Source organism: Cricetulus griseus, chromosome 6 (genome assembly GCF_003668045.3).
Source record: "Cricetulus griseus strain 17A/GY chromosome 6, alternate assembly CriGri-PICRH-1.0, whole genome shotgun sequence".
NCBI lineage: Eukaryota > Metazoa > Chordata > Mammalia > Rodentia > Cricetidae > Cricetulus > Cricetulus griseus.
Window position 1 is genome coordinate 152,357,022 of NC_048599.1, and position 22,041 is coordinate 152,379,062.

The window sequence follows — 22,041 nt, forward strand, 5'->3', positions numbered from 1 at the left end:
AGCTTTAGCTCCTGGAATAGCCATTCCTTGCTCACCTGTCAGAACTAATATCCTGTGGCTAATAAGATAAAAAAAAAAAAAAACTTTGAAACCTATGAATTTAGCAGACCAGTAGCTTCCACCAACCCAAAAGCTAAGAATGTCACCAGATAACATCTGAGACCAAAAGGAGAGGCTCCTCCATCTTGCTGTGACCATCTTTCTGGTGTACCCACCAATGTATTTTAAAATTTCCTTGATAATGATTCTTTACTCTGTAAAACTAACTAACTTCATGTGTTTCCACAGTGGAACAGGAATTTGGGGTAACCTAAATCTGTTCCCAGGCCATGGTCACTCAGATTTGGCTCTAGAATCAACTATTTCTTATTCTCTTAAGAGATATGGCTTTATTTCCCCCACATCAACACTTGAGACCCCAGCCAGGGTGCCATCTGAATACCTCACACTTCCAATTCTCTCTGCTTCTCTAGGGTGCCCCACCAGGGCTATCTTAGATGGGTGCTTGTTGCTCCCCACTTAGCAACTGAAGATCATTTCCCAATGCATACTGGGGCTGAGACCATGTACTACATTGTACTTAATTCTTAGTACTATCAAAGGGTGTGCCAGGTAGGTTTGGGGGACAATGGGGCTGGTTAGTGTTTTTAGATCAAATCAGATGGTATTCTCTATCATGGTGTTCACTACGCCACATCAGAGGAGCAGCAGGTGGCAATAGAGCTTCAGGAGTTCAGTTCACCAGAATGCAAGGCTCTGATGGGTCAGATATCCAATAAGTGAAGTCCTGCGGGCTTTAGTCCCATGTTTTTTGCCACTGCTGTGCCATTACAGGTTTGCCACTGCTATTTTTCTCTGGTATCTGGCACGGTGTGAATGGGTGTAGGGGGATCCCCATTGCCTTTAATGTAATGTGAGCTTCTCATGGCCATAGCCCCTTCTGAGCATTTTTACCTGTGAGTTAGTATGAAGATGATTTTCTCTTTAGCTGTACTGTTTAACTCAAGTAATGACTTTATACGATAATAGTGTTCAATAGAATTTTGATGTGTAAAACCTGTAATGGCTTTAAACAGATGTAGTAAGCGATTATGACAGAGGCTAGTTTGGTGGTGTTGCCCCTGCCCCTGATAAAGCAGGGGCTGCAGAGGATAGAAAATAGGAATAAGAAGTGTCACACAGCTAGGACTTCTGAGCTTCACTTGAGTTCTATAGACTGTGGCTTAGGCTAATGATTAAGTTAAGCAATCCAGTCCCAGGAGTCAGGCTAACTCTAGGTTTTGTTTTTTTGGATTTTTTTGGTCAGTGTGCATCATAACTAAAACGGATCTTTAAATAATGACTTCATGTAACTCAAAAACAAAGAAATGGATGGTTAGTTAAGATAACTGGACACAACTCTAAAATATAAAACATGAAACTAGTAAACTGTTTCAAAACTGTTACAAAAACTGCTACCTATGTAAGCAGTTGTGGTTGAAAGGCCCCTCATCTGGGAAGTCTGAAAGAAGAGTGTGTAACTGAGTGTGGGTTGGTAAAAAAAAATGCTTAAGGATGTGCATAAGAAATACAATGCTGTTGACCTGTTCCAGAAAAACATGTTTTTGTTTCATTTTGTTTTGAGGCAGAGTTTCTCTGTGTAACAGTTCAGGCTGTCCTGGGAACTAGCTTTGTGGGCCAGCTTGGCCTCAAACTCTTTTGTCTCTGCCTCTTAAGTGCTAAAGGCTTGCACCAGCTGGAAAAAAAAAATGTTTTTATGGTGATTATGTAGTAACTATGTTACTGTTGGTTATAGAAAAAATCCTCCTCTTGTAATGGACTTGGTGTGGGAAATATGAAAAGAGTGCCTGAAAAATATAGAAAAAACTTTTACCCCTCAGAAGTCTGTGTTTTCCCCACCAACTCTGCATCTCTTGTCCAGTCTCTCTGACCTGCACAAGCCTGGACCCTCTGCAGTTCACTGCACATATAGGGAACTCAATGCTTGAGCTGAGATTAACAACAAACATCAAGATTTGACTCAGCTTTTCTCGCAATTATAATAGGAACTGTTTCCCTGGACACTCATGACCCTTCTGTGTGACTTCAAGGGCCTCATACTAAACAAGCTGCTCACCTCTGGGCAGCTAAGATACATTTTCACAAGTCTATGAACACGCCCCAAGAAACCCTGCTTTTCCCTCAGACCCATAAATTACAAAGCTAATGTCCCATCCACCCTTGATTCTTCAGTCTGACTGAACACACAAAAAAAGAAGCAAATGACAATGGCAATCTTGCCAAAAGTAGTCTACAGATTCAATGCAATTCCCACCAAAATCCCAACACAATTCTTCACAGACCTTGAAAGAACAGTACTCAACTTCATATGGAAAAACAAAAAACCCAGAATAGCCCAAAACAACCCTGTACAATAAAGGAACCTATTATTTTTAAAGATTTATTTTTTATTTATGTATGTGTTTCTGTGTAGAATGTATGCTACATGTGTGCAGGTGCTTGTGAAGACCGAAAGAGGTCTCTATTCCCTGGAAATGGAGTTTTAGGTGGCAATGGGGCTGGGAATTGAACTCATATCCTCTGAAGAACAGCAAGCACACCTAACTGCTGAGCCATCTCTCCAGCTCTACATCCTAGTTTCTGAGATGAAGTTTCTACTGAAGCTGCAACAAACCATCCCACCAGGCTGGAGGATAGCAAGCTCTGTGGACCATGCTGTCTCCAGTCCCCCAACCCACTCCAAACACTGAGATTACTGGCACACATCATTCTGCTCAGCTTTTTACCTGTGTGTTGGGGATGCAAGCTGAGCCATTTCTCTAGCCCCCAAATTTTACTTTTAATAAAAGTTCACAGGCCACAAGTTCAATAGCCATGATCTGCTAACTCCTGATACATACCCTGTATGTAGGAAGGATTAGTAAGATGGCTCACTGGGGGAAAGCATTTGAAATACAAGCCTTAAAACTTAAAGTGGAGGGGCTGGAGAGATGGCTCAGAGCGCCGACTGCACTTCCAGAGGTCCTGAGTTCAATTCCCAGCAACCACATGGTGGCTCACAATCATCCATTATGAGATCTGGTGCCCTCTTCTGGTGTGCAGATATACATGGAAGCAGAATGTTTTATACATAATAAATAAAATTTAAAAAAAAAAACTTAAAGTGGAGCAGTGGGTGGCACACGCCTTTAATCTCAACACTCAAGAGGCAGAGACGGGCGGATCTCTGTGAATTCAAGGCAAGCCTGGCCCACAGACTGAGTTCCAGGACAGTCAAGGCTGTTACACAGAAAAACTCTTGTCTCAAAAAACAAAAACAAAATCTAAATTCAATCCCCAAAACCCACTTTAAAAGCCAGATACAATGGTGCACATCTGTATTTAAAGCACTCCTCTGACAAGATGGATGGATGGATGGATGGTGGAGAAAGGAGAATTATCTCCTGGAAACTCACAAAACAGCTAGCCTGACCATGCAATGCAGTGGCAGAAACCAGAGAGATTCTGTACCCAGAGGTAGGAGAAGATGGACTCCTGGAAGTTGTCCTCTGACCTCTACGTGTGCAATAGCTCACAAATACCAGCACTCACACCCAAATAACCTAAAACTAAGAAGTACAGACTGAATGGTTGGTTCCAGTATCACCACACATGCTACACATAGAAAAAGCTGAATAGACTTGAGCTCATCACAAAAGAAAAGCAACGTGAGCAGTGACTGCACTAGATCTCATTTATTCAAAGTACATCAATATAATAAAAAAGTATTCATTACTGATGGTACAAGATAGAAACTGTTAATAAAAAATAAATATAATAGCTACAGGGCAAGCAAGATAGCTAATGGGCAAACGTGATGGTCACCAAGCCTGACAATCCAAGTTCAATCCCCAGGATCAGCATGGTGAGATCACTGACTCTCACCAATTCACTGATCTTCCTACAGCCACATACACCTAGCAGCACGTGTACATAAATATATACAAAATAAATGAATGTACTTTTTGATAATTAACATCTTCTAATATGCAGTTAATTCTATAGAAAACACCCCAAAATGGTGGGAATACATACATACAGGCACTGACCAAATACAGGCACATGTATACATATATATACATACACTCACATATTTTTTTCCATACACATGTCCTTTTATAAAATCATCCTTCCCATGGCTAGAACTTAAGTGATTTACTGAACTCCCACAACAAATGGGAATATAACTGACTTAATTTCCCATAAATTTTCTAATAGTTTGGTAAAATGTATCTTATATCCCATTCTACAAAACATTTCTGAAATTAGTCAAGATCAACCTGAAATGAAACTCATGTTTAATAAGACAAATATAAATATGTGTGCTTATCATTATTAATGTGTGACTAACTTTCCTCATGCGTAATGTTTGTTACGTCTAAATATCAATCAGGAGGTGTGGAATTAGATCCCACATAAAATGAACTTCAAGTAGATAAATAAATTTCATTTTGGAATACACTAGTAAGCTAGGAACTCATTTCTCAGTAAACCCTGTTATGTAAAACTGCACCTGTAAAAACTGACTGTGGTATGAATCATGTAGTCTATGTTGAATTCTGTCCTGTTAAGACCCCTCCTTCATTCAGAACACAAATAGGGCATCCCCACCCATGAACTGATGATGGGACTGATCTGTGACATAGTAATGAGCGATTTCCCAATCATGACATTCCAAAACCTTCTCTTCCAATGTGAATTCTTTCACGAGATGCAAAATCTGACCCACTCCGTGAGAGACAAAGGTCTCACCCTAGTATGAGACATGTGATGTCCATAAAGTTAGCCTACTACTGAAGGCTTTTCCACATTCAGAGCACAAAGGTGGTCTCCCTCGTGGGTGAATTTGTTTGTTCATGCTGTCAGAGTAGGGCATAGAAGCCAAGACTTTCCCACAGATGCTACACTTGGAATCCTTCTTCACCATGTGAACTTGACGGTATACCCTCAGTTGGTGATCTGACTAAACGATTTCCCAGTCTTGACATTCCTAAGGCTTATCCTCTGTATGAGTTTGTAGATGAGATGTCAATTCTGACTTCTGTAAGAACACTTGCCCACATCTCTCACAGACAAAAGGTGTTTCCTTCCTGTGAATCAACTTATGTTTAGAGAAAACTGACCTGCTTCTAAAGGTTTTCCCACAATGAGAACACACATAAGGTCTCTCTCCCGTGTGAATTCGCTCATGCTCTTGGAGTTGGACCTTAGTACAAAAGGCTTTCCAACAGTTGCTGCATTTGTAAGGTCTCTCTCCTGTGTGAATTAGAAGATGCACCTTCAGTTCAGATGGAGAACAAAATGATTTCCCACAAAAACTGCATTTGTAAGGCTTCTCAACCATGTGAATTTTTTCATGTCTGCTCAATGTTGACAATTGCTTAAAGGCCTTTCCACACACAGAACACACATAAGGCCTCTCCCCTGTGTGAATTCGAGAATGTGCCTTCAGTTGAGATGTTTTACTAAATGATTTCCCACAATCAAGACATTTACAAGGCTTCTCTCCTGTGTGGATTTGATAATGTGATTTCAGTTGGGATGGATAATTAAACAGCTTCCCACAGTCAGGGCATGTGTAAGGCTTCTCACCAATATGAAGTTGCTGATGGGGTGTCAAAGTAGACTCCTGGAGGCCCGTCTCACATTTCTGAGAGACAAAAGGCTTCTCTTTAGTGTGAATTAACTGGTGTTTACGAAAAGATGACCTGCTACTGAAGGCTTTTCCACATTCAGTGCACACAAAGGGTTTCTCTCCTGTGTGGATTCGCTCATGCTCTTGGACTTGTTCCTTAGTAGAGAAGGCTTTTCCACAGTGGCTGCATTTATAAGGTCTCTCTCCTGTGTGAACTCGATAATGTGCCTTCAGTTGGGACATTTTACTGAACAGTTTCCAACATTCACTGCATTTGTACGGCTTTTCTCCTGTGTGGTTCTGATAGTGTACCTTCAGCTCACATGGGAAATTAAAGGACTTCCCACACTCGTGACATTTATAGGGCTTCTCCCCTGTGTGACTATGGCAATGCACCTTCAGTTGGGATGGATAATTGAATGACTTTCCACAGTCACTGCATTTATAAGGCTTCTCCCCAGGGTGGAGCTTTTCATGCCTATCTAGTATTGATTTCTGGTTGAAGGCCTTTCCACATTGAGAACACACATAAGGTTTCTCCCCTGTGTGAATCCGTTGATGCACCTTGAGTTTGGCTGTTTTACTGAATGACTTTCCACATTCACGGCATTCGTAAGGCTTCTCACCCGTGTGACTTTGGTGATGCACCTTCAGCTGGGATGGAAATTTAAAGGATTTTCCACAGTCGTTGCATTTGTAAGGCTTCTCTCCATTGTGACTTTGTTTATGAGATGTCAACTCTGACTTACGTAAGAAGGCTTTACCACACTTGTCACAGATAAAAGGCGTGTGATTCTTGTGAAGCAATTCATGTTCATAGAAAGTTGACCTATCTCTGCAGGCTTTTCCACACAGTGTACACACGTACGGCTTCTCTTCTGTGTGAATTTGCTCATGCTCTTGGAGTGCAGCCTCAGTAAAAAAGGATTTCTCACAGCTGCTGCATTTGTAAGGGTCCCCTCCAGTCTGAACTAGATGATCCACCTTCAGCTGGAATGGATAACTCGATGAATCCGACATGTAAAGGAAGGCCTTCCCACCATTGTAAGAAACAATAGGTCTGTCCAGAGAGAGAGTGATCTCAGGTTTTTGCAAAGATATGGCATAGAGTACCTCCCCACACTGAGAACCTTGATCTGCTTTCTCCTGAGAATGGTTTTCATGTTGTTTGTGGCTGACAACTTCTCCATTCCCAGTACTTCTGCATGATTCTTCCCCATGAGTAACCACACAGTTAGCATTACAAGAGCCTTGTATCAGGAGCTGACTGGATGCAACAATGTTAATAAGCTGTTCTGTGACACAGCTTTCATTCTGACCATTTGCTCCTAGGTTTAGCTCCAAACTTTTTGGAAGTAAGCAATATCGTGGAAGATTCTCTTGTGTAGAAATGAGGTAGGGTCCCAAAGGAATGGTTTTCCCAGGCTTCTGATATTCATGACCACTATTTGTGCTCAGAGTTTTCTTGAGGAAAGTACCAGGAGGCAAGGGTAGAATATGGTTTTGTTTCTCTCTCTTAGCAATATCAGCATCCTGCCATAGTTCTTGTAAAGCGGAACACCATGAACCATCTCTTTTGACTTCACTTGCCACATCACTATGAACTGAAGCTTTCTCAGATACTTTCTGTGGTGAGGTGTCAATTCCTGATTTTTCTAGGAACAGAAAGAGATAAAAGAACAAACAGAGTGAATAGGATGAAGGATGAATCATACAGAGAACTGAGTCTGAACATAAATGCCTAAATCAGATACTAATGATGCTGATGATGCTAACAATTAGTAAAAACAAGTTTATCAACATCTGTATATAATGGAGATCACCTACATAGCAGACATTAATATAATTATGACAACAATGGATCAGAGGATGAGGCACATAAATATAAACACGTTAAGAACATCAGAAAGTTTCTGAATCCTATTATTAGAAATTAACTGCATTTTGCATAAAATGTATCAAAAAGCAAAATAAAATTTGTTGCAATAAAATCTATCAGTAACATTTTGATTAATCACATGTCTTCAGTGGAATCTATAAATCACATAAAGAACTTAACCTAAATAAGAAAGACCCAGATATGGTGGCATAGCCCTTTAATCCCAGCACTTAAGAAGCAGAAGTAAGTGGATCTCTGTGAATACAAGACAGCCTGATCTACAAAGCCAGACACAGAGACCTACCTAAAAAAACAAACAAAAAAAAAGAATAGTAATAACCAAAAATAAATAAATACCACAGAAATAAACAAATAACAAAAGAAGGAGATGGTGTATTCAAAAAAGGAAAATGGGTAGGGATTCCAAAATAATAAACTAAATTAAAGCACCAAGAAAAATAGTTCAGAAGCCCAGAAGAGAAAGATGATTGGCCAGACAAAAAAATATAAAAAACTTTCTGACTTGAATGAGGTAGATCCCAATTTCTTATCTCCCAAAATGAAGGAAGAGATCCATCTTATAGGAATGTTTTCATTTATCTAAACAAGGCAGGAGAGACTTTATAGTCTATAAGGTCAGGGACTAAGAAATTTATCATAATACAACAATGAGAACTGCATATTCAGAATGAACAGAGCCATTAAGGCAAACCTATCACAGAATGAGAAGAGGAACACACAGAACACTAAGCCTAAGGTGCCACACCTAAGCGGAAAAGATGAACCAGCACAGGAAAGAAAAATCAATGAATTCAGAGACAGACAGGAAAAAGCAAAAACATAGACACAACATAAACAATAATAAGAACCCAAAAAACCAATATACTACAACAGACTAAAAGTCAGTTGTTAGAACACACAAATTATAACCAGTCCTTTCTCCATTACTTGGGCAATATATTAACCAAGTTTGCTAATGTCAGATGTTCACAAACAAGATGTGCAAATAAAAACTCTTGTACATTTACATATGGGAGTGTAACTGGTCATCATTATTAGAAAATGGATGAGTTAATACACTTAGGTTCATTCATATCCATGGTCAGACAAGGTTGTCCCACAAACTCACCTTTCAGAAAGTCTCACAGTGCCTCCAATCAATAATAAATGATCTGCAGAATTAACTAGAAAAATTCCAAGGAGAAAACAACCCAAAAGTGACCACTGCTGGGGACTTGGTGAGACAAACTGACAATGGCCTCATGAAATTGACCCCCACCTGGGAAGCAATGACTCACCTTGACACTGCTGGCCTGGGAATTCAGCCTTCCCTGCCTGTGCCTCCTTTCCTCTCTCAATCCTAAAGATGACTCCAGGGCTGGGAATGGGATACCCTGTTAATCAAAAGGATATTGGATTTTTGGGTAGTTCCTTGTCTTTAGAGATGATACAATGAAGCCTTGCACTGCCTCATTGGTAGAACCAAGTCAACATTTTCTACTTTGGATAATTAATACAAAAGAAATGAAGCATCAGGGTAAACAAAGCAAACACACACATACACACACACACACACAGAGACAGAGACAGAAAGAGAAAGAGAGAGAGAGAGAGAGAGAGAGAGAGAGAGAGAGAGAGAGAGACTTCTGATACCCCACCATGCTTTGTAAAGAGAAAGAAGGCAATCTCCTCACTGGAGCTCATCCTGGGTCCCCGGGCCATTTGTGCTCACCCACTGCCAAGAGGTGGCTGTAGATCTCCAGCATCACGTCCTGGTACAGGCGTCTCTGGGCAGAGTCCAGTTGCTGCCACTCCTCCTGGCTGAAGGTCACAGTCACATCCTCAAAGGACATCCACCTCTGTAACAATGCACCACAACTGTGAGTGACTCATCATTGGAAATGGAAAAGGCTATATATAAGGTTAGATTTTTAGTGATGTTTCACTGCATCTCCCACAAAAGATCTACTTACCATAAGTTTGGGGGGATACAGAACACTTATAAAACAATCAATCCTGCCATCCATCATACAATCACATTTTTATGGACATTAGAAAAGGATTCTTTTTAATGCTCTAAGAAAGAGTACACAGCACAAAACTGATTAAGCAACAATATTCCAGGTTAGAGTTATGCTGGACCCATTGGATTCAATATTACAAAACAGGCACTAAGATGCTTTGCTAAAAGTGTTAACTCCTCACTTGGGAACTAAATGCCAGATAAAAGCCTGGAATCTGACTTCATTCTGTGTCTACCTATCTTCTTGACTTTGGGTCACCTACTTACCTCTGCATATAAGCACATATTACTAAAGAAGCCCCAGTCTAAACTAGCCCAACTCCCTTCAAAGATGAAGCTAAAAAGATTGGTCATTGTCCTTATTTTTTCCTCTTAAGGCTATACCCTAAAGCAGAAGTAATCACCTCACAAGAACCTCTTTCTTGAAATAGGGACTTCTTAGTTATACATGTGGCTGCTTACTGATCAGCTATGGAAATGAGTCCCCTAACAACTGGCTCCTGGAGGGGTGGGGGGAAGCAAAACAAAACATAATTCTATTTTTCTATTTCTTTCTAGAACTGCAAGTACTTTTGATAGATCTTCTTCCAGGCTGACACTAGTGACACCGGCAAACAGACAAAGCAGTGCCACTCACCCAGCCACCGTTCTTGTGTGTGAAAAATACTTCTGTATTAAAATTCTTTATGTTAACATGTCAGACATATTGCTGTAACTATAATGGACAATTACAGAAATCCTCCACTGAAATGTCTAATGGAGAAAATGTCAGTTGGTAATGTTACTATGAGAAGTTTCCTTTGGAGCATTCAACAATTTATTAAAAATTGTTGCCTCCTGCACACCAATCCTGAGCCTGTGCGTACCCCTAGACACTACCCTTACGCTATCCTATAAGATCTCTATCCTGTGGCTTCTCAGCATCTTTCCCAGCCATCCACCTTGGTGGATAGATGAAAGGCCCGAGCTAACACGGGGTTAGCTTGTTAAACAACTGCAATAAAGCCTTGTGCTGTTTGCATCAAAAAAAAAAAAAAAAAAAAAATTGTTGCCTCCTGTAGATAGAATGCCTGCACAGCCAGGCTTAGTGACACAAACTTTTAATTTCCGCACTCCTAAGGCAGTTGGCAGGGCAGCCAAGGCAACATAAGAGAAACCCTGCCTCAAAGCCAAAACAAGCCCCCCAGAATGCATGCACCCCAAAAATTCACATCTACCTTTGATAAGTAATCGATTCATGAGAATGGAGCCTTCATTAACAGTACTTTAAGAATATATGATGACATACTGAGATGAACCTAAGCAACTAGGTAACAGAGCATCCAGATAACCAATCTAACAAGACTCCGAAGCCTTTATAACTAAGTAAAGCATGGGGAGACCTTGACTCAACAAAATAAAACAAAATAAAGGAATTAACGCCAGCCTCAGTTACATAGCTAGTTTGAGACTACCTGGAACAACTAAGACCCTTTCTTTAAAAAAAAAAAAAAAAAAAAGTTTAACAAAAAGGAAAAAAATAATATTTAACAGTACAAAAAATTCAGAAGGAACAAAACATAAATACAAGAATAAAAGTAAACATCAAAATTGGTGTCACACGCCTTTAATCCCAGCACTTGGGAGGCAGAAGCAGGCGGATCTCTGTGAGTTCGAGGCCAGCCTGGTCTCCAGAGCGAGTGCCAGGATAGGCTCCAAAGCTACACAAGAGAAACTCTGTCTTGAAAAACCATAAATAAATAAATAAATAAGTAAATAAATAATGTAAACAATAAAAATATAAGTAAAAAAGGATATTTGAAACATAAAGGAAAATCAGAATTAATGTTCCTAAAAAATACTAAAACATAAGCAAACATCAACAGCAACAAAAACAAAGAAAGAAAAGAAGCCATGTGTGATGGTGACATGCTTGCAATCACAGACCTTAGAAGGTAGAGGAAGGAGGATTAGGCATTAAACAGAAATCTTAACTACACAGAGAGTTTGAGACTAGTTTGGGTTATACAAAACCCTATCAAGAAACAGAGAAGACTGGGAATAAGGAAGAGAAAAAACAATGACCAAATAACTAAATGCTCAAAAAGTAAATGGATACCACTATGCAATCTCAGCCACATATTTGTAAATATACAAATTAAATCTGCAAGTAAATGCCCTGCTTCCAATGAGCGGATTGTCAATGATCAATACAATTATTGAACTTGTACAGCTCTACCTTGCTGTATTGACCCTGAGCAGGGGAAATGCTGGGTGCACCTGCTGGGTGTCAGACAATACGCACTTCACAAAAGTCTTCCCACTGGCTTGGCTAACTGATTCTCTCCACAGTGGCACCAACAGTGATCCTTCTGCTTCCTTGGGACACAAGCACATCTACACTTGATATTTTCGGTGTGGCTACTTTTAGACATTCCAGTAGAGGGAGCCATGGCAATTATACATGCATTTCCCACTCAACTGAGAGAACTTAGCTTTCCTGTTTCCTTTACTGTACAAGCAAGTCTGTTGCTCATTCAGTTTTATGTAGAAGAAGCTTTTATAAGATGTTAGTCCAGGCACTCAGGAGATAGAGGTAGTCAGATTTCTGTAAGTTCAAGGCCAGCCTGGTCTACAGAACAAGTTCCAGCTTAGCAAGCATTACTGAGACCTTGTCTCAAAAAGAGACACTTTTCTCATTCTGTGACTTGCCTCTCTCAGTCTCCCAGGCTTGGAGACTGGGGAAGGAAAGGGCACAAATTGGCTAAGGATCATGGCATGCTGATGAGATCCAGACAACAGAGGAATGGAAGACACTGGCAGACACTGCACAGGATAAAGCAAAACCACACACAAAGCTTAATTTTTTTAAACTCATAATATCCATCCAGAGAAGCCACATTTCAAAATATCACAGAACTAAATGCCACTAATCAAACATCAAAAGGGTCTTAAAATTCCTTTTTTTTTAAGATAATTTTTTAAATTCTGTGTATATGACTGTTTTGTGTCTGCAGGCTTATGTAGCCATTGGATGCCCTGGAACTGGAGGCACAGACAGCTGTGAACTGTCTAGGAACCAAACCTGGCTCCTCTGCTAGAGCAGCCAATGTTCCTAACTGCTGACTCATCATCTCTCTAGGAACCTAAAATTCCTTTAAAGAAGAACAGTAACTGAGCTGAAAGACAGCTCATCAGACAAAGCCATCTCCATCAACACTGATGATGGGAATTTGATCCCCAGGACCCAGAGAAAGAACTGATTCCTACAAGGTGTCCTCTGACATCTACACTTCATGACACATGCACACATAAAGAAATAATGTAATTAAAAATTAACAAAAAATGGAGGGAAGCAGCACATTAAAAATAAATAGTACTGAGAGATAGCTCAGCAGTTAAGAGCACTGACTGCTTTTGCAAAGGACCCAGGTTCAATTCCCGGCATCCAAATGGTGGTTCACAACTGCCTGTAACTCCAGTTCTAGTGGATTCTACATTCTCTCTGGCCTCCTGCTTGCACACAGTGTACATGTGTGAACTCATGCAGGCACAAACACATATATAAATATTTTTAAGAGCTTTAAAAATCAATAGCCAAGTATGGTAGAGCACACCTTTAATGTCAGCATGTGGGAGGCAAAAGTAGGCAGATTACTATGAGTTTGAGGCCAATTGCAGGGGGACATATTGAAAAACTTGTCTCAAAAATAAATAAATGTTAGTTCCCAAAGAAACCTGGGACAAAGGTCTAACAGAGGTGCCTATCTAACATATCAAAGCAGATGCTGGCCAGCTATCCCAGCACCCCTCAGAACCTGTGACCCACTCAAAGCACTTTTCATCCTCTCCCTCCCAGGAGCAAGGCTCTTCCTTCCCTTCTACAACAAGTCAACCATTGTGGCTATGCAGCTCTCTTGGCCTCTCTGCCCTGGTCAGCAGGCAGCTCCTCTCTTGCTCTTCTCATGATCTACTCTAGTCTGGACTCTCCCCTCCACCTGCTTTCTCCTTTATGTCTACAATAAAAATCTTCTCCATACTTTTGTAGGAGTAGTCATGTCTTGCTCGTTTTATTTCATTTTTCATTCAATAAATAACAGTGGCTGGGCCTGGTGAGGTGGCTCAGCAGGCAATGGAGCTTACCCATCAAACCTGTCCACCTGTGTGTCATCACTGGAATCCACACACAGGTGGAGAGAAAGACCTAACTCTACAAAGTGTCCTCTGACCTCCATGCCCACATAAAGGCAATCACACAATCATAGATACATACACTCACTACACAAACAAATCATAAAAAACAAAATGTTTTAAAATGGAAAACTAATCAGACATGGTGGCACACACATTAATCCGAGCTCTTGGGAGGGAGAGGCAGGTAAACCTCTATGAGTTCAAGGCTAGCCTAGACAACATAATGAGCTCCAGCCCAGCCAGGGATATACAGTGAGACCTTGTCTCGAAAATATAACATTTGAATAGTAGGAAAAGCATTCTTGGGGTAGGAATAATCCCTAAAAGGTTTTATCAAGAGCAAAGAGACTTCCAGCCTACAATGAAACTCAGCCAAGATAAATGCAATTAAGAAGTGAAGCAGCTTTTCCATGACACGTTCAGATACATGCACATAAACTCTGGTAGATTCTTTATTTGAACACCTATATCTTGAACATTTATCTGTAGTGTTTATTTTGTTTTGTTTCTCACACATGCACAGCTCTAGGATTTACCCACCATGTACCCTGTTAGGTCCAAAGCAGTGACCCCCAAAATGGCAGTCCCAGGGACAATGGCTGGGTAAGCAGACGTCTAAAGGTGGATCTCTGTTTACTGGAACAATCCTTGATCTTCCCTAAGGTCAACTACCTTAGGCTCCTGGTCAATTCCTGTATCAGCTCAAAGACCCCACCCTGCTGACATAAAATCTGCTTGCTGGTTTTTGCTATACCCCCTACCCCCCACCACACACACACACATATTCCTTCAGTTTGCTCCCCGCAATAAATCTTTCTACCCATGGAGGAGTCTAGGTTGGTAGTTTCACTACAACTTTGCTGACACACCATCCCAAGAACTCTTGCAAGTTACACCACAAAAAATCGGAGCAGCTATGAACTGGAAGACACCCCTCCCCAGCCCCTCCAGGATTTGGAGACTAAGGGACCTGGACACATAAAAGGAAAAGAATACCCAGATGACACTGTAGGGAGCTAACAGGACAGTGCAGAGTATGGAATGCCAAGACAGCAGCCGGGCCATGAAATTAGAAAATCACCAGAAGTTTCCTCAGGGGGAGCAGGCGATGGGACTGACAGGCAGACCCTGGAGCACACTGCCAGGCCTGAATCCCAGGCTGGCAGCTGTTTCAATATATGAGTTCAGCTGGTGTGTCATCTGTGCCTCCGTTTCTCTTCTTTAAAATGAGACAACAACATCAGCTCAGGAGCCTCCTGTGAGGACTAGCACTGTGCCTGGGACACAGGAAGCAGCAAATGAGTCAGTCATCGATGCTCCTGCTGCTGTCGGCTACTGATAATTTCATGAACAGGACACAGAAACACTCGGGAAAATATTAGCACAATGAGTATCTAACATGTATCATTACTCATCAGAAAGAAAAACCTACAGCTGTGCATCAGACAAAAATGTATGTACAGACAGACAGCTGAACTGTACACAGCTGTTCTAGTGCAGGGAAGATGGATCTGATGAGAATTGCACCCACAGCTAGGTACTGCGATTAGCACTCCATGAAGCTGTAAACTGACCCTTTCCTTCAAGGTCAACTTAAAACCCTGTAACACTAGGAGGCAGACCAACACAACTGCCCCTCCTTAAGATTTAAAATACCATACAAAAAGGTGGCAGAGCTTTGGCAGAGCCCATTAAGGGAATGAATTTTCAGTTTTACCTCTAGCCCAAGTTGGAAAGAGGACATTCTAATCTGCTCCAAAGACTGGAACTTTACAAAGTATTGTCCCCTCCTGGAAGAGTTAATCCAACTCCTGGCTACCATCACTTGGACAGGAGATGCCTGCCAGGAAAGTAGACTCACCTGAAGAAATGCTAAAGAGTTGGGAGGGATCATTTTAACCCTAATCAGTCTCTTCCCTCAGAACAGTGTTTACAGATCTTCTAACACAGAAACTAACTTTTCCTTCTTGTTTTCAGATTCTGGCCAAAAGCCTACTGAGCACGCTTTCCTAGTAAGACACTAGGCTTCCTGAGCATCTCTGAAAACCCGACCAGCCACAGCTACCCCTTTCCTACTGCCACTTGCTGGCCTCACTGCCTACATATAAGGCTTGTTTCTCTCTCCTCTTCCCCACCTCCCTCCTCCCAGCAACTACAGGACTTTCAGGGTATCTACCTTGTTAGCTTGCTTTGTGTTCACTAAATCTCTTAATAGTCCGGACGCTTCCGTCTGAGGCCATTTTATAATTCCTTTACCCATGAGACTAACAACTGACAAAACGATCCCTCCCCATATGCACCATTTCTTACAGAGACGGGCACAGCAGGCAGCCTTTAGGATGGCAAGATGTAAAAGAGGAGCAAATATAAAAGAGAGAACTCAAGAGGGAGGGAGAGCTTGTCATTTAAAAAAATAGATGAGATAATATGATATCTATAGTCTTGAAACAATATCTATAGTGATGTAGGCCTATAATCCCAGCACTAGAGAGGCTGAGGCAGAGAAGGTGTTGAGTTTGATGGCAGCCTGACTATACAGAAAGTTCCAGGCCAGCCTCACACAGACAGTAAGACCCGGTATCCAAAGAAAGAATGGTCAAGGGGGTGTGAGGGGTCATTTGTTGGTGTGGGATATATAGTCTACTCTTAACTAGATTAAAGATCATCTAGGAATAGGTAACAGAGTCTGCTGCTTCTTATGTCTGCCCTCAAGTCCTGAAGAACCAAGTGTGAAGTCACTCCCGCTTACCTCACATGACCCATGCTGCTCCTCTGCACCCATTGGTTGGATCTTTTGTTGGAAATTCGTATCAGCGGCCATATCCCCTCTGATCTTCTATTCTTGATGTTTCTTGGTAGCAAATCCAAATTCCTCAAGAGTCAAGGATGCTGAAACAAGGCTAGTTGTGGCACAGTGGGAAATCCTGGGGCCTGAATGATTTCGGAGGTTCCAGGAGCTCTGAGACACTGGAAATCCCTAAAAGACAATGACCCAAATCAGACCATGAATTGGTGAAGGCCCATGTGGAAATAGGCACTGCAGAGAATACATAAAAGCCCTGCTTGGTATTAGTCAGGGTTATAAAACAAACAACAAAAGAAAACAAAAAAATATAAAAACCATCAGTTTGGAAGGAAGGACACACTTGCAGTGCTTACATTTTAACTAGGAGAAAAACAATATGCTAGCCTAGTTGTTTACAAAATGAGGACACGGGTGTTTATTATAGGGATCCAGAATGCCATGCCAGAGAAGGCTCACTAAGCCTTCAGCACCTGCCTGTAAGGTAGAAAATACTAACAAAAACTCAGTAAGCTGCTGACTGAATTTGGATTTCATTTCAAACAACCTTTCCAGCTACACATAGTAAGCATTAGCTTTCTGTTTAGTTTGCTCACAGGTCACTTAAGACAAGAACAGGAACAGAGATTCAAGTTGTTTTCATTCTAAGGAACACACTGGCCACCATATTCCATGTGGTCCTTCTGTTGTCAGCATCTAAAAACAGTATTTCTGTTTCCTGTTCCCCAGAGAGCTCAGGATGGCAGCCAATTCTGATTCTAGCCTTAGTTTCTAGACATTTCCCTGTCCACACACAGCCATGTCATGAAAAATTCACTCATCCTTGCCAGCATGAGACTGATCCAGAACTCTGAACATGGATGTCAATGAGGAGGCCTCGGCACTCTATGGGGCCCCTGGTAGTGAATCAGTATTTATCCCTGGTGTAAGAAGGGACTTTGGAGCCCATCCCACATGGAGGGATGCTCTCTTGGCCTGGACACATTGGGGAGGGCCTAGGTCCTGCCCAGGATGATATGACAGACTTTGGGGAACCCCCATGGAGGGCCTTACCCTCCCTGGGGAGCAGAGGGGAGAATGAGGTGGGGGGCTAGTAGGAGGCTGGGGGGAGGGGAGGGGAGGGCGAGGGAGAAGGGATTGACATGTGAAGCAGCCTTGTTTCTAATTTGAACTAATAAAAAAATAATCTCTTGGGGAAAAAAAAAAATCCACTCACCCAACCCTCAACCCTCACACCACCCCTACACACACACACACACACACACACACACACACACACACACAGAAACTAAGAAATACACCAGGACCTCTCCACACTTAACACTTGTAGCCTATTCATGAGATGTCCCCTCTCCACGAGAATGCATGCATGGACACGGGTAAGTTCCAGTAACCTCCAACCAGTGGGGCACAGGACTGCCAGGTTACAAACTGCCTCCTAGTCAATGACATGTACCTTAAATCATTACTGCCCTAGTACCCTCCCCCCCCAAAAAAAAAATGCTTCCAAGAGGGCACAATATACTTTTGTTTTGTGTGTCTGTGTGTGTGGTTGTTTGTTAGTTTCTTTTTGAGATGGGGTTTACTATGTAGCTTTGGCTGTCCTGGAACTTGCTATGTAGGCCAGGCTGGCCTTGAATTCACAATGCCTCAGCCTCACTAATGCTGAGATTAAAGGCATGTGCCACCACACCAAGCCTAATACACTGCTTTTTTAAGGACTCTAAATCAGCACAAATGCTGAGGTACAAATAATATGACCCAACTGGAAGCACCCTCATTTTGGGATCCAATCATGGATCCCAAAGACAGCTAGGCACTGATGCACACAATCTCCAAAGAATCCCCAAATGTGACCCTAAAGTGGCCAAAGGAGAATTGGGGTGTGGGGGGGGGGTTGGTTTTTTTTGTTGTTGTTTTGACTTTTCGAGACAGGGTTTCTCTGTGTAGCTTTGGAGCCTATCCTGGCACTCGCTCTGGAGACCAGGCTGGCCTCGAACTCACAGAGATCCTCCTGCCTCTGCCTCCCGAGTGCTGGGATTAAAGGCGTGCGCCACCAACGCCAGCTGGTTTTGGTTTTTTGAGACAGTGTTTCTCTGTGTGGCTGACTGTCCTGGAACTCACTATGTAGACAAGGCTGGCCTGGAACTCACAGAGTTTCCCCTTCCTCTGCCTCCTGAGTTCTGGAATTAAAGGAGTATATCACCACCAGTGGCAGTGGAAGAGAATTTGCTTTTATTATTCCTGTTTATTTCCTTCAATAATGCTAGCCACCCACAGGGGTTGGAACTGGCAAAGGAGATCCAACAGCAGCCCACAAAACAAAGGAAAGTCCTTACTTTTACAGACCTTTGAGATAAGTCTCTGAGCTCAGCAGCTTAGACACTAGGCAGGATGCAAAGTGTGGGACCGTCCCGTTCCCGCTCCCCCACCCCCAGCCCAAGACAGACAGACACACACACAAGGGGGAGGGGGTTGAAAGGGAGAGAGAGTCAGAGGCATCTGTGGTCTGACACTTTCTATTTTGGTAGACCCGATGGCGGTTCTCTTCATGCAGTGCAACGTGGATCACACCTTAAGGCCACTGGCTACTCAAACACTACCCAACCAGAGTCGTCCTCACAAGCAGGCTACACCCGCCCCAGGCTACATCGCTGCCTGAGGGGACTTCTTCGCCAATCACGGCCTAAGTGGGTCACAAGCCACCTCAGGGTCCTGGTCCTGAGGCTCCTGGCTCGCACCCGGGACGGCTCCCGCAGCGCCCGCTCTCCGATCCTGCCCCGAACGTCCTGACATGACAATTTCCACAGAAGATGGTGAGAAGCCCACAGGAGAACACGCTGGGGAGTGACAAAACAAACACGACGCGGAAAACCCGCAAGAACGGAATGCCAACAACTCGAACGACCCCCGCCCCACCCCCGGATGCCGCCGCCGCGGCGGTCACAGCACAAACCAGCGCTCAGCAGCCCCGCGTCCGCCCTGCGCCGCCGCCTCTCACCTCACCCTGCACCGCAGAGCTCTGCGCACGGCTCGCACGGCCGCGACTTCCGCCCACGGACGCCAGAGTCCCGGATGGAAAAGTTCCAAACCACCTCCCGGTCCCGCCAGCGAAGTAACACTAGAATGGACCAGAACACTTACCATGTCATGGCCACTCTACTTCCGGCGTCTTTTAGATTTCCGGCAGAATTTGTGCACGCCCGGTAGGATGACGCGCATGCCCACTAACACTTTTGAAACTGAGTGCCGGCCAGCAGTCGTCATGGCGGACCAGATGGTTCCAGTTTCTTTGGAAACCGCCTTGTCGGTGTCCTTATGCTCAGGATGTTGAAGGCCGTCATCCAGGAACTTCGATTCCGCACAGGACACTTATGCCCCTTCCTTTGCAGACCATTGAGACAATAGTTCCCAGAAATAGAAATCTCATGATGGGTGAAAGGATATGCTGAAGCCAGAAGGCAGTCAGAACAGGAAAACAGATTTCACACAGTGCTGACAACTTTTTTGCAGAACAGACTGGAGCCAGAGACACACTAAGATTGCTTAGTTACTTTGCCTTCTATTTAAAACCTAATTCTACGGGTGTGGGGAGAGGGGGTTGGGGGAGAGGTAGCTCAGCAGTTAAGAGCACAAACTGCTAGTGCAGAGAAACCAAGTTCAATTCCAGCACCCACATGTCAGCTCACAACCATCTATAACCGCAGGGGATCTGATGCCCTCTTGTGACCTCCAAAGGCACAAGGTACACAAGTGGTGCACAGACACATGTGCAGGTAAAGAACCCATACATATGAAATAAAAACTAAAATCTTGCTGGGCAGTGGTGGCACATGCTCTTAATCCCAGCCCAGCACTTAGGAGGCAGAGGGAGGTGGATCTCTGAGTTCAAGGCCAGCCTGGTCTACACAGTGAATTCCAGGTTAGCTAGGGTTACATGGTGAGACTCTGTCTCAAAAGACAATGGAATAAAACAAATAAACTAATAGAATGTACATCCATGCTTTTCCAAGATAGGGTGCATATAGAAATATCTGTGGACTTTTTTTTTTTAATTTCTTAGTCTTGGTATGTGCATATACAACTGTTTTTGTTCTTTAACTATAAAGCTTGATGTGTCCATTACCACATCAGGTATGTTATTCAGACATACTTGGCTCATCTTTTTTTCCCTGTGAGGTCACAGCTGAGTTTTGCTTTTACATCTCTGGCAAGCATTTGTTGACTTTCAAGGTAGTAATAATTTGAGGAATCTGGGGAATGTTGGTGCTGAAGAGGTGATTTATCACGGTGAAATCATTTAGTCCACTCGCGGGAGGTTACTAAAAATCCTTGGTGAAAATGGCCCCATTTAGATACATTGTGGCAGCTCCCTGTGGGCAGACTCAGAAGTAGATGGTCTGGTGAGTCTGTTAAGAAGAAAATAGGGTTCACATATGCCATGAATGGACAGAGAATGTCTAGAAATGCAGAGTAGGAATGAGAGGTGTTGGTTTGTTTTGAGCCAGGATCTCATGTAGCTCAGGCTGGTTTTTTTCATTTAGTGGAGTGTGCTAGAATTATAGGTGTGGCCACCATGCCCTACTTGTTTCTGGATTGTTAGCATAGAGTACCACAAGAGACAGTGGGGATCGTGTATCCTTTAGAATGAAACAGGCTTCAGACTGGTCCTCTTTTCTTCCCACTTTTGACTTCCCTACTTTTTGGTAGGGCAAACTGTGGAACTCATTCAGCCCATTTGCCTCCTGTAAAACAAAAACAAAAAAAGCAAACAACTAAACAAAACAACATCAAAACTCTGGGGTATTCTTTAAATTTTTTAAAGATTCGTTTATTTTGTGTATGAGTGTTTTGCCAGCATGTATGTCTGCATATGCACCACATGTGTATCTGTGTTCCTGCTCCCTGTAGAAGTCAAAATAAAGCATCAGATTCACTGCATCTCCAATTATGGACAGTTGTGTGCTACCATGTGGGTGCTAGGTCTCCAAACACAGCCCAAGAATGGAGTTGTTCAAGAGGAATTCTGAGTGCTTGAGAGAAAACTCTTAAGAAAAGAAGGCAAGAGTTTTGTGACCTTGGTTTCTTCAAAAACATGTAATTGTTCTTGGAATATACTTTTGTGCCCCTCCCAGGTACGGTTGATAGGACTGAGTTTAATTTAGATTATTCATTACAACTGGCTATTGTTACTGGTTTATATGTCTCTGTGGGAAAATGTGTTTTTGCCAAGTGCAGCTTACCCTTGTGACTGTACACTTTACTCATCTGACTCTTGACCCTCAGAGTATAAATTGTCTGATGACCGGAATGAAATTGGCTATTGCATGAGGCTTTAGTCTCATTTCTGGCCCAGGTCTCCCAGGTTCACGATGCCAAGTAGAGCAGTGAACACTCAGAAACAAACCCAGGTCCTCTGCAAGAAAGGCAAATGCTCTTAACCACAGAGCACAGGTATTCTGATGCTTATGATATGTAGCCAAAATGTG

General features: G+C 42.7%; 1 protein-coding gene across 4 annotated transcripts; it reads right to left on the bottom strand.

Annotated features, from left to right (window-relative positions):
• Nucleotides 1-3,715: 3,715 nt before the first annotated feature.
• LOC100773565 (zinc finger protein 345) lies at nt 3,716-19,697 on the bottom strand. 4 transcript variants are annotated; one of them, XM_027420868.2, is made up of 5 exons: nt 19,559-19,697; nt 16,499-16,726; nt 9,286-9,412; nt 8,852-8,947; nt 3,716-7,329 (listed from the first exon to the last, which is right to left on the bottom strand). In XM_027420868.2, the coding sequence occupies exons 2-5, from the start codon at nt 16,568-16,570 to the stop codon at nt 5,030-5,032; spliced, it is 2,595 nt and encodes an 864-aa protein (XP_027276669.1). In that variant the 5' UTR covers nt 16,571-16,726; nt 19,559-19,697; the 3' UTR covers nt 3,716-5,029. The 4 variants fall into 4 exon arrangements, with proteins under 4 accessions (XP_027276669.1, XP_027276667.1, XP_027276668.1 ...); XM_027420866.1 differs by having other exon boundaries at nt 19,554-19,690; XM_027420867.2 differs by having other exon boundaries at nt 19,509-19,666.
• Between the last annotated feature and the right edge of the window lie 2,344 nt (nt 19,698-22,041).

Bases quoted from the DNA above. Each gene is read 5' to 3' on its own strand.
- LOC100773565 (XM_027420868.2), bottom strand. From the start codon at position 16,570: ATGGCCGCTGATACGAATTTCCAACAAAAGATCCAACCAATGGGTGCA. The intron at 8,948-9,285 runs GTGAGCACAAAT...TTTGATTAACAG, and splicing joins CAGCCACCTCTTGGCAGTGG to GGTATCCCATTCCCAGCCCT. The intron at 7,330-8,851 runs GTGAGTCATTGC...TTCTGTTCCTAG, and splicing joins CCCAGGCCAGCAGTGTCAAG to AAAAATCAGGAATTGACACC.